Source organism: Equus asinus, chromosome 10 (assembly GCF_041296235.1).
Source record: "Equus asinus isolate D_3611 breed Donkey chromosome 10, EquAss-T2T_v2, whole genome shotgun sequence".
In the NCBI taxonomy this organism is placed as follows: domain Eukaryota; kingdom Metazoa; phylum Chordata; class Mammalia; order Perissodactyla; family Equidae; genus Equus; species Equus asinus.
This window is the reverse complement of record NC_091799.1, coordinates 83,319,592-83,332,813: the sequence shown is the minus strand read 5'-3', so window position 1 is coordinate 83,332,813 and position 13,222 is coordinate 83,319,592. Positions and strand designations below refer to the sequence as shown.

At 44.7% G+C, this 13,222-nt stretch overlaps 1 protein-coding gene across 13 annotated transcripts in view; it reads left to right on the top strand.

Moving 5' to 3' along the window:
* The window catches only part of PDZD2 (PDZ domain containing 2), a 345,154-nt gene that overhangs the window by 272,328 nt on the left and 59,604 nt on the right, over nucleotides 1-13,222 (top strand). For 12 of the 13 annotated variants that reach the window (XM_070519813.1, XM_070519814.1, XM_044779458.2 and 9 more), the window contains one exon: nucleotides 1,130-1,285. The exons of the other annotated variant lie outside the window; for it this stretch is intronic. In XM_070519813.1, coding sequence (XP_070375914.1) covers nucleotides 1,130-1,285 — 156 coding nt within the window. The remainder of the gene's footprint in view (nucleotides 1-1,129; nucleotides 1,286-13,222) is intronic. 13 annotated transcript variants of the gene reach the window in all.

The window sequence follows — 13,222 nt, the reverse complement described above, 5'->3', positions numbered from 1 at the left end:
TTGTCACATCCATCATTTAAGATGGGTATTTTTTATTGTTCTCTTTTCTTTCAACCTCCAAGGAATATGCTGATCAAAATTTTCCACGTTTCCTTCCTTGTAGAAATGGCTGGTGGGGGGGGGTGGAGAATGAGGAGAGGACACATTTCTCCTTTTTCTGGCCTCAGATCAGCCCTGCGGCCCTGGCCCCTGGTGTGATGTGCTGTGGCATTTCCCTGGAGAGCTCTCAGCTCCTGTGTGTGCCACATTATCATTTGAGGTAGTCTTGTGGCCTCAATGATCTCGCCTGTATCCCACAACGCACTCTGACCTTATCTGTGCGTAGGAAGGAAGGGCAGTGTTGATGAAGCCCCCTTTAGCGTCTCATCTTAATGGATGCTAATTCCAGGTATTTTTGTTGACCTTTCCATGAGGAGAAATGGTGTTAAGTTTGGGGAACTCTCAGATAAGCAGGGGAGATAGACAAGTATAGTTAGACATACACTGTGAGGTGATAAAAGAAACAGTGAAGGATGTTAGAGAAGAAAGGAGGGGCACCTGGATTGCCTCCTGAGGGGACCCAGGAAGGCTTGGAGAAGGAGAGGATGCTCAAGCTTTGCCCAAAGAGGCCTTAGTCAGAAGAGGAAGGTTGGTCTAGGCAGACGGAGCTGCTGGTGGAAAAGGCAATAGGGTAAGGGAGAGCCTGGCATCTGAAAGTCAGTATGGCTTGAATGGAAGGTGGGCTGGAGGGGAAAATGGACAGAGATGAGTTTGGAGAGCTGGGCAGAGGCCAAATCTCTAAGATGCTGGCCTGCCAATGAGCTGGCTTAAACTGTATCCTGAAAGCAAGAGGGAGAGTTTCAAAGGATTGTTAAGTTCAGGGAGCTCGGACTGCCCGCAGAAACGTTCATCTGAGAAACACAGATTCTTCAGGGGAAGAAAAATTAGTTTGGGTTTAAACTGAGTCCACACCCCTGACGTTTGGGGTAAGCTTGCAAACTTGGAAATTCAGAACACACATTCCATATAGTCTTTGGGTTGGGAGCACCACGACCACCCACAGGTGACTCTGCTGGGTTTTCCTTGACCTTGACCCAGAACTGCTTGGTGCCATGGGGTAATTCGTGGGCCTTTAATTGTGTCCCCATAGGAAAGCTCTGCAGAGGACCTGCTGAGGTTAACATCTAAGAGTTTGCCTGATCTGACCAGCTCTGTAGAGGACGTGTCCTCTTGGACCGACAACGAAGACCAGGAGCCAGACGGGGAAGAGGACGAAGGGACCAGCTCGTCTTCCATCCAGGGAGCAGTAAGTGAGCCTCTGGTTTCCCAAGCTGCTCTGCTGGAGTGATATTTTCCTGAAGACGTGGGTGCCAGGATCAGAGAGAAAAGCTTGATATAGGATGACAGAAACCAGGATGGGAGAGGACCACAGGGCATTCTTTTAATTTTTTCTTCAGAATCTTCCTGAAAAATCTGCAAAAAAATCTTTTCATTTAAGAAAATACATTGAAACTGGAAACAGGATAAGAAAGCAAATGGATATTAAGTGGGTGTATCAATTTCTAGGATGCTTAATAATATATTTAAGGATTTTATTGCTACTTCTTGATATAGCGTTTGAAAACTATTGTTTGTGAATTTAAACTTAGATGGAGAGATTTCTGGTTGAAAGGGAAATGTTAAAATAACACAAAACCAGGGCTGGCCCAGTGGCATAGTTCTTAGGTTCGTGCGCTCCCCTTCTGCAGGCCAGAGTTTGTGGGTTCGGATCCCAGGCGCGGACCTACACACCACTCAGCAAGGTATGTTGTGGCAGCATCCCACATACACAATAGAGGAAGACTGGCACAGATGTTAGCTCAGGGACAATCTTCCTCAAGCAAAAAGAGGAAGGTTGGCAACAGATGTTAGCTCAGCGACAATCTTCCTCACCCAAAAAAGTAAACCGCCTGTTGAGGCAAAGGTGAATAGAGATGTCTTACAATTTTAATCAGACCAGGGCTCTCACATGGCTCCTAGCTTTTCCTTACACAGCCTGTCACGTCACGTCCTCATGCTCTGCTCTCGCACACTGCCTGGAACACAGAGGCAGGAGGCTTCTGGCTAACTCTGTTTGCATCGTGGCTCTGTGGTCTCCTCTTTGTACCCCAGATCTGACAGATGTGTCGTTTTGAGAGTTATGTTAACCCTTGTTAGCTCTTGTTACCCATCCCACCAGCCACGGGGAGGGCGCCCTCTTTTTGCCATTTGGAACCTCTTACTCCTTCCTGCCAGCACTGAACGTAGGCAGCATGGATAAGCATTGGAAAATTAGTTTTGCTTATAATTTAGCCTCAGGAGACAAAAAGTGCCTCTCTTGTTACATTCACACAATATGCTATTTCAATTTAGGAAAAAAAGTTGCTTTTCCCCTTTCTTTTTGATCACTGGAGATTCAGGGCTGCTGAGTGTGGTTGTGCAGGTTGTGGACTGCACAAAGTTGCCACATCTAAGGGAGCATCATTCACATCATAGGCTCTTATATTTATTGAGACAGTTTTTTGGAAGATGTGAGTACAGAGTTTTGCCCCAACAAAATCAGTGTATTAGGACAGCTTTCCAGTGAAAACATCTTGAAGAGCTGCCTTTCTGAGATTCGTCACCGGTGTTGTACAGGCTCATCGTTGATTTCCCACATTTTTCCAGCTGCTTTCCCCTCAAAGGAGAGCTTTCTGAGAAGACCCGCAGTAAAGCAGGTACAGCAGAGCTGAATGAATGGGATTGACGTGAACAGTTTCGAAACAGCTGTGAGATTCTTCCATTCTCTTTGTATCATGACACCATTCAGTGGCTTTCTTTACTTTTAGTGCGAGTAGAGACCAAATTAATTTTCCTGGTCTACACTGCCTCCCTGACCGACCCTGCCTACTTCTCAGACCTCAACTCGCGCCAAGCTCAGCATCACTCCTAAGCAGCCACCACACAGCCCCTCCTGCTGTCCCTCATAATAGCCCCCGTCTTTGTGCCACAGGAACTTTGCAAATGCTGTTCTCTCTCTCTAGAGTCATCTTTGCCCTGTTGACTCCTGTTCATCATTTGGATCCCATAGTTTTACTTCCTCAGAGAAGCTTTCCTGAATATCCCCCCTCTGTATTAAATCTCTCAGCTTTCATACTGTGACCATGTGACTCTCCTGTGAGCTGCTTGTCACATTTGGATTTGTGACCATTTGATTAGGATCTGTTTCTCTCATCCAACTCTGAACTCCGTGAGGTGAGGGAGTGTGATGGCTGGTTTGGGTTCCCAGTGAATCCCTAGAATTTAGCCAGAGCATCTGGGGTTGAGTAATAAAAATAACTAAATAAATTGAAAACAAGCGACAGAGCAAGGAGTCATTGAAAACTAATGAAAAATGAAAACAAAATCTAACTAAATTTATCCATCATAAAAATTATAGTTACTCTGGCCCACAGCTGACCACAGCTCAGCAGTCTTTGGGGTGAAATCCACATTCTGGCCCATTGGTCTCCAGGGACTTTCTCCTTGAATAAGCCTTGAACGGGTCTGAGCATTGAGCATCTCCTCCTCGCCACCTTCTCCTGCTGCTGTTTACCCATCCTTCAAGGCCAAGGTCTTTCATGAGCCCATCTGCCCTTCCTCCCTGTGACCTCGCCAGTCCAGGGACTCTCTGGGCTCTATGTTGACACAGCAGTTCCCCTCTGCTCCTTGTTATCCGCTGCACAAGGAGGCGATTGGAGTATGTGATAGTCCCACCGGTGGTCCTCTCAACTCTCGCGTGACTCCGATACCCCCATCTCTTCTAACCAGACATCCTTCCCTAGCAGCTCTCCAACCCACAGCCTTCCTGCCCTCATCTGCCCACAGTGTGGAGAGCGCGCCCCTGCTGAACAGGACCCCTCTGCTCGGCAGCTGTGCCCTGGGGCAGCCCAGCTGGTTTCCAGTGCTCTGCAGCCCCTCCGCTCTCCTTCTGATAAAGCCCAAAGCCATTTATGGAGCATGATAGTATTTGTGGAGAGGTTACCGTTTTTCATAACTCATTCTCTTGCAAAAAACTCCAAGGAATTATTTAATTGTCTAGGAATTTTTTACAATAATTTCAGCTCAAATAAATGGGCCAATACATATATTAAATATGTTATATATTATGTATTTTATTTAAATTATAATTTAAATTTATTTTTATAAATTTATAATGTTTATATATGTATTATAATTAAAATTATTTAAGTGATTACATAAGTGAAATGAGTATTTGATTACAAAAGTAATGTTTTCGCTATATGAATGTTTGACCCTTCCTAAAACACAAAAGATAATATAAATGACCTGCCATCATACTGTTCAAAAATAGCCATCTTTAACATTTTGCAAGAAGTTTTTGATTTTTTCTTAAGCACATATGTATTTTTAATTGATCTTGTATTTGCTTATGAAACTTGCTATAGTCTCAATGATATATTCATGAACATTTCCCCATGTCACTAAAAGGCCTTCTGAAACATGATTTATAATGGCTAATATTCCATAACATGGAAATGTCATAATTTATTTCACCAATTTTCTACCATAAATTCTATTTACATCAATCACATGTATATGTAATTATTTTCAAAATTACAAAGAATTCTGTACAGAACATTTTTGCCCGTGTAGCTCTGTGCACATTTTTATTTTCTTATTTGCTTAAGTAGCTTGTAGCAGAATTGCTTAGTCAAAGATTTTCTCCAGAGAGATTATTTATGCTAATTTACACTTCTAGCAGTGGCCAGTTTCCATCATCACCAATAATGTTATCTTTAAAAAAAAAAAGCTTACCAGTTAATCACATACTGTGTTATATGCTGATTATTGTAGTTTTTCCAAAGGAATTTCAATGCATTCTGTCATAACACACTTTATTTGGGAAGCTTTAGGTTACCTTTAAGGAGAAACAAATGACTCTGAGCAATAATTCTCCAAAGTGCATGTTGCGGGGCTGGATTCCCGGGTTTCTCCTTCATGTCACCCCTGGCTGTCAAACACAGATCCCAAACCCATTGTCATTGGCGGAGAAACCAGAACTGATCTGCTTTGACAGTTCTGCTTTCTCCGAGCCCCGGACACGGCCTCGCCCGTCTTCACCCTCCGCTCCACCCCCCTCACGGAGCACTCACAGAGGAGGGGACACCTGGGGTCTTCCTGGCTTGCCTCCTGAACGGCCATCCTTTGTTAGCCATTCTCTCGAGCTCTGGCTTCAACCAGGAGCACCAGCCCTGGGACAGATCCTGCAGGGCCAGGAGGTGGGCGGCCACAAGATAGTTTCCGGATTTCACAGTCTGCCCAGGGTCTGCCCCACTGTGCCTTATAAAGGTGCTGAACTACTGAGGGAAAAAATGTTTTTTAGGTCTATGTTTACAATCCAAAACTCTGTTTTGTAATTTTATTTTATTATTATTTTTTTTTGTTGAGGAAGATTAGCCCTGAGCTAACATCTGCTGCCAATCCTTCTCTTTTTGCTGAGGAAGATTGGCCCTGAGCTAACATCCATGCCCATCTTCCTCTACTTTATATGTGGGACGCCTGCCACGGCATGGCTTGACAAGCAGTGCCTTGTCTGCACCCGGGATCCGAACCAGTGAACCCCGGGCCACCAAAGCAGAACACGTGAACTTAACCACTGTGCCATCGGGCCAGCCCCTGTTTTGTAATTTTAAACACTAACAAACCACTTAAATGAAAGAAACCTGGTACTGTTCTAATCAACTAAGTTTCAAAGGCTTTTGTTTCACCAACGATAATGATTAAACCTGCAGTTGAATCCCACTCAGACACTGACTCTCTTTGCACCTGTAAGTCGTGGCGTGCTCCAAGCAAATGTAACACAAATGCTAAGGCTCCGCCATGAGCAGCCTTCTGACTTATTTCTCACGGCTACAGCAAAGAGCATTGAGATTTTTTTCCCTTCAAAAATGCTCCAGCCATGCTTAGGATAAAACCATATGGTGAATATCAACTTGGAGGAGGAGAGGCAGGAAAAAAGAGAACGGGAGTAGGACAGTGAAGTTCCACAGTCAGTTGCATAGTTGTCATCCATCTCAGTGGGGTCTGCTTCAGCAGCAGGGCTCTCTGTCCACCGCCCACCACCACATCCAATGTTAAAGACTGCCAGTTTGGTCTCAGGAAGATCTCAGTCTAGCCTCTCCCTCCTAGCGGCTGTGGTCCTGGTCCACCTGATTGGCCATTCTTTCTCAGGTCTGTCTTCTCCACTTTGTCTTCTGCTCTGCAATGACAATTTTTAAATGAGAATCTGGCCGTGTCACTTAACGGGTTAAAATTATTCAGTGGCTCTCAGTCACGGTGAAGTTAAAATCCTGATGCCATCATCAGCTCCGGCCTGCCTTTTCTCCTGTATATGCTCCCGGGAGCCACACACACACCTCCCCTCTCCTTGCATTGTGAGCTCCACATTCCCCAGGTGCTCTAGAGCCGTCTACCACTTTGTGCCTTTGCACCTGCTCTTCTTTCTACCAGGAAGACCTTCTTTCCCTGGCAATATCCTTGTCAACCAGCTCAAATGTCACTCTCTGCATAACTAAGCCTTCCCCAGATCCGCACCCCCCCCGCCCCCACCACTGAGTTGTTTGGTCTGTGCTCTACACTTGCATACACTGTGAATAGATTTCTATTATAGCGCTTACCATCTCGTTTTCCTAATTTATCTTGTTACTGGTCTGTCTTCCTCATTAGACATAAACATTTCAAGGGCAAAGACCATGATGCCTTAAGCATCTCTCTGTCCCCAGGACAGTACAATGCCTGGGATATAATCGGGGGTTGAAGAGAAGAGGGATTCTCCTGTGATGTCCTGTCATTCCTTGACCACTTCTGATCCTTCCCTGGGAGCCCTCCTGGTCCCCTATGTCCTTGAGGCACAAGCCTGGGTCCCCCAGCCTCTGCCTCTTGCCCTTCACTCCTCTTGCCCCCAACACCTACCCTGCCTGGGCCCCTCTCCACGCTCTTCGGAGGGATTGAGCCTGCCTCTTCCACCACTTAGGATGGCAGCACTCTGGAGCATGGCAGCGCTGCGAGATCTGGCCTTGCCGCTGACTGGAGAATAAGAAAGAGCAGTTTTCTTCTGGTCCTCGTGGCCAGTTGAGAGAGACTCTACTCAGTTGCGAGTTTTGTGCCCTTGGAACCCTGCTGGGGTGGCACAGCTGCAGCTGAGCGCTTAAGCCTGCGGACGTGAGCCGCAATCCCCCTGCCGCGTGCCCAGATCCCCATGGAAAGGAATGTCCGCGCTGGAAGGAATTGAGACGCTTTGCTTTAAGGCATCACCCATGCCCTCCCCTCAGGTTATCTAAGCACTGCCATCCTCTCAAAGACTGGATGAAGTTCGAAGTTATCTCTGACGCTCTCTGCTTGAAGCATCTGCCATCCTCTCGCTCTCCCACATCTGCTAATCACTGCTCCCGTGGTGTTCAGCATCTGCTGTTTCCTATTTATTTGTTGCTTCTCATCTCTTTGGGGAAAGAAAGAAAACAAAGTTTATAAACTTTCGGAGTCAGGTGTACCTCTGTGGGCTCCCAGTATCCAATGAAGTGCCTTGTATTCAATATGTACTCAAGACACGTTTCTTGATTATAAAGCTAGGTGTAGAGCAGTAGTTCACAAAGTGTGGTCTCCAGACCAACAGCATCAGCATCACCTGGAAACTTGTTAGAGATTCAGATCCTTGGGTCCCACCCCAGACCTGCTGAATCAGAAACTGAGAGTGGCCTCCAACCATCTGTTTTTTAATAAGCCTGCCTTCCAGGTGTTTTGGACTCAGGCTAACATTTGAGAACTTTAGGCTCTTCCAATAAAATGAGTGGCACGTGTATTATTGGCTATTCAAAAAAGTGTATGTCCTTTCTCAAGTGTAGATAATTACAGTTCATCCTTTTAAAAAATGAGGTTTTTCAGGGAAAAAAAGTCCATGTTCTGGCCCTCTGAGAGAGTGACTCTATAAAATGAAGAGAGGAAAAAGACTTTTAGTAAAACGGGGTGTGAAATGGGTGATGGCTCGTAAGTGATTGGGATCCTGTCTCCCTTTTTATATTTTTAACAACAACAACAACAAAAACAAAAGCAGAAGTAATGATCGCCTTTCCCAAATCTGCAGTTATCGAAGCCCGGCTAGGAAGAATTGTTTAGTACGTCAATCAGCAGACCTGTATCCGGCTTCTTTTGGCATCAGGAGAATCAGTTCTAACATTTTTGGAATCACCAGTTTGGGAAAATCTTGGAGAACTTTTGGGTGATTAGGGTTTCAGGAGGAATAAAGGACCTCATCTCTCAAAAGGGAAGGAGGACCAAGCTGGGTCTTAGGATTCTGTAAGTCTGACGTTGGTGTTTGAGTCTTTGTTTGTTGGTGGAATAGTCAGGAGGTGTGACAATCTGAATCTCAGTCTTCTGGAAGAGTCAGCATCCTCGGGGGTAGATATTAATCCCTATGTGGAAAGAAAGGAAGAATCTCTTGTGTTTTGTTTGGATTGAATAATTGATAAAGTGTCCGCTCTAAATGTTTCCAAGGTGTCTGGGTGTTGAGAACTTGTTTTATAGAATCTCAAAGGACCATTACTGGTCGAGTCAAGCTGCCCTGGATAAGAAACTGTCTCCTGTTTGGGGCCTGAGCTAGATTTGTCTGGTGAATTGAACTTAGAGTGTAACGCACAGAACATTTGGCACCGAGTGCGTAAACTTGTGATTAGTATTAAAACAGGAAGATCCCAGTGTCTGACTCAGAATCAGATCTTCACAGAGCGAAACTGTTAATACAGAGAGGCCCTGGCACAGGGCTCCCTGAGCTGCTTGTAAGCGGAGTGAATGTTCTTTCCCTAAAGCCTCAAGGCGAGGGTGTTAATGTTAAGACAGGCTGCTCGGATGAGCTCCAGTGGGCTCTGCTGCTAAGCTTCAGGGTCCCTCTGAAGGGCTGCAAGGGGCCATGGCAGCCACTGCTTAGAGACGTCCTCGCTCCCCTAGGTCAGGAACGGTCTTCCCTTCTCCTTGGGCTTCCTCTTCCTACCTAACTTCCAGATTCACCACTTCCAGGAAGTCTTCCCAGATACGCACATTTTTCATGCCTGGACCCCCATCGTGTAAATATACTCTGTATTTTCCTTCATGACCCTTGACACAGATTATAATGATACATTTATTCATGTGACAGTTTGCTTAATGTCATCCTCTTCTATTAGTAGAGGATCCACGGGGGCAGGGCCCATGTCCGGTTTGCTCATTCTTGTATCCCAGGTGCTCACTGTTGGCTCTCAATATGTATTATGGAATGGATGGATGGTTGGACAAAAGGGCAGACAAGTGGATGGTGAATGTACCCTGTCTCATTCCCTAATGCCCCTTTTGCATACCCCTCATTATAAGGTCTGCTTATCTTCCACTGACCTGCCTGTCTTCCCCAACACACCATGAATTCAAAATGGGCATGGCACATAGTAGGTGCTTATTGTTTGTGTCCAAAAACTAGAAAGTCTATATGCCTCTCCGTTCTGGGAATTTCCATTTGGGGTACGAATATCAATGATATAGAAATCATTTTTCTAAGGATAACATCAGGAGAACACAGTGTCCGTTCCCTTCAAATAGGACATTCGTGGTACCTCATTAACAAATGAATGGCTGTCTTATGTTTTTTGTTTGGTTAAGGTTCAAAAGCTATAAGCAGCTAGGAAGGGAATTTAGGACTTGATTTCTAACAAATCAACAACAGCAACAAAGGATGAAACATCCCAAGGGAGTTGGTGAAGTAGTAAGTGGAATGTAAGTGAAAAGACTAGCCAAAACGGCAACAGGGATAAGAGCAGGGAATGGCAAGTCTCAAAGATGCGAGTTCTGGTAAATAGAACTATGAGATATCAGAGCTACAAGGAACCTGGGGGATTAGCTGGTCCAAACTTTGCATTTTATAAGCTAGAAATCCGTGGTGAGAAAGAAGACCGCTGAGCTCCACTGATAGCAAACTTGTTCCCCAGACAAGTTACGGTATAGCTCAAGGCAGCTACAGGGAAAAGAAAGAGGCAGGAAAGAAAAGGTGAACACACGAAGAGCAGCATTCATGGCACTCCACAAACATGTAAGGGGAAGCACTGTGTGTTGCAGACGTGTAAATGTACACAGTTAGCTCCACACACTTACTTAGGTCTAAAATAAGGGGCTGGGAAGGGCGAGGTTTAGGCTGATCCTCAGATCTCCAGGTCCCACACTGGAAAGCCTCATTTGGCAGTTCTGAGTGGGGTGGGGCCCTGGAGTCTATTTTCAGAAGCTTCCAGGGGGATCCTGTTGCTCACCCAGATTTTGGAAAGCAAACCTTTGGGAGAGGGCGACTGCTGTTGGAAGCAACAGGTTCAAACACATCCTTTATTGGCAGTGTGGCAATTTCCATGGCATGATGCAAAGCGGCCGGGCTCCCAAGAGTCTCCTGGCCTGGGGCTGGATGAGGCCCATCGGCACAGGGCTTTGAGTTAAGGGGAGGTTTTAGGCCCCTAACTGGCTCCCTCCTCTCTGTAGTTTGGCACAGGGGAGCAAGGCCAAGATGGTGGTGGTGCTCGTGGGAGAGTTGGAAGCACAGATCTTTGAGCCCGCTCTGGCTCCTTCGTGAGCACAGGCTTGCTTGCACATCCTGGTTCTCATCGCCTTTGCAGACACCAGTTCCTGGTATATTGACCGGTGCTGTTGAGGCAGAAGCTATGTTATTACCGCCACCAACCCGAAGCAGGCAGCAACACACACTGCTCCACAGTTCTCTGAGTTGTACATTTTTCTCTCCACACTGTCCCAAACAGTGAACTACCCTCTCTTTCCCCTTGGAGTCCTCGATTTCCCCAGGTAGGTCCCAAATCACTTAAATGTTCCTTAAGCCACACTTCAGCTGACACAGTCCTTATATAAGAGGTGGCGTGAAACTGAATGCAGTATGTAGGGTTGCCAGAGCAAGATGAGAAAGATAAGCCTGCAATTATCACTGGTCTAAGAAAGTGAGATTTAAATTTGGGGTGGTTTTTGTTTGGTTTCATACTTAAGGAGATGAAGTGATTATTTAAATGAGTCAGGGGAAAATAAGATAAGAATAATTATTTGGCCCAAATAAATTGCCCAAAAAGCTGCTGAAGTTTGAATTCAGCTTATTCCCGTGGCACATTTTCCGGGGCCTGTTCCAACTCGCTACCTGGTTCTGTGCTGTGTTTTCATCCAAGCAGTTTGCAGTTCTCAAGGAGGTAAACAATTCATGTGATTTGCAAAGAAAAGCAAATATCGTGTTCTACAGTCTCATGGCGCGGTGGTCTCAAAGTGGGGTGAGCACACCGGGGGTGGGGGGAGAGCCAAATGGTCCCTTGCAGTGTGGGAGGAGAGTATTAGAATTTGCATAGATTTTATCTCATTTTGGATTGTTTTGTGTTTCATAGTGCATGTATACATTAGTACAGTAGCATAGGGTTGTAATTTATGAATCTGTATTGGGAGCACCTGATGCTACACAGTCTACAAAGGTTGACATCACTGCGTGGAGCATTATTAAATACAGTTAAAGAAATCCCCTTAGCATGCAATCAACTTTATTATCACCTTTTGGATTTGAAAAATTCCCATAGATTTCAGTGAAAATAAAATATGGACTACTCGAGCTTGTACTAAAGTCTCTTTGCCCTCAAATTAATTTCTTTTATGAAAATAATACTGCAGAGTCATGAAGTGACTTTATCGTGTCAGGTAAGCTGGCTCCTGTCTTTGTGTATTCCGTCACGGTATTCGAAGATGCCTCTGAACTCTGCTCTCTGTCACAAATGTTCCTTTTGTAAATAATACCCCTATTCATTTAGTTTTATATGTCCTTTAGGGGTTTAAATCTGTGGTCTGCATATTGAAATATGAAGTAGAATATATTAAGACTTTCTGAAGGAAGGTGGCAGTTCAGAAATGAAACAAATAAAAATTTCTTCTGCCATGGACAAAATGATGGGAATTCCACAGGGAAAGCAGGGCGATGTGACACGTTTGTGCACGATGTGTCTGAGGTAATAGATCTTTTTTGTTTATGAGCTTTGCTAAGCCTTTAAGGCAGCAGAAATCCTTGAGATGTGTGTGTCTTTTGAGGCTGGAAATGGAGAGAGAGCTGATAGGCACAGTCAGATTCTTACTCTCTTAAGAGAAACAGGATATCCCCACTTAGTTTCAATTCCAGTTATTGTGTGGGTTTTTCAGGAAAATGACAAAATCACCCTTGACAGGGCGTAGATGAGTTAGACAAATAGGCAGTCAGTGATGGGAAAAAAACACACCTCACTTGAAGACTTCCTGAGCAGTGGAAGATTTGGGGTTTGGGGTATTATTCTCTTTTTCACCACATTTTATACAACACGGTAGGCCAGAGCCTGGAAATAAAAATAAAGTGAAATATACGTGATCAGAAGTTCCCCTGTGGAGTCCAGTGCAGAAATTTATTGGAGAAATGGAGCTGTTGGAGATGAATAGAATTCTCCCCACGCCACCCCCCCATCATTGCTGTGTTTGCCTGTTTAGCTGTTTGCGTGCTGTTTGTTTGCTGGTTTTTGCTGGCCTAGCTTTTTGCACAAGTACTGATTTAGCTCAGTCAGTGACATTTGTAGAAAAGGAAAACCATGGCCCTCCCTCCTGAGTCTTGCTGTTTTTCCTTCACTTGCAATATTCTTCTTTCTACTCCTGACCATTAAGATTCTGAAGCCCCTCACTCCTCAAAGAGACTTTTCTAACTACTCCAGCCTTCTGGCATCTCTGCTTTCTCTGATTGCCAATTTCATTTGTCTGTTTCTCACATGTTAGTACTTAAAAATCAGAAAGACACCTCCTGATTTATATAAATGAGTAGGTGTTTTCAAAAATGGGTTGGTAAAGCTCTTTGGATATTCAAATTTATTTCCTAGAAACAAATATATTTCTCCTCTTTCCTCACCACCACCACCACCACCAACAACAACACAAAAGACCAAAAACAAACAAAACCTTTTGCATTTCATCCAAGTGCTGTGTTTGTTAGTAAAGCAATCTGATTAAACCAATTTAAACAGTGGCCAGTAATCCTTGGACACTTAGCAAAGCATATGCATTTTAAAAAAAGAATCCTTGTCATTTCAAATGAGTTTCTTATCGGTATCATTTAAAAATGAAATTTAAAGATAAAAAGCCTGGGTGACGAGGATGTTTTTAGAGGAAATACCATGGTAGACCAGTAAGC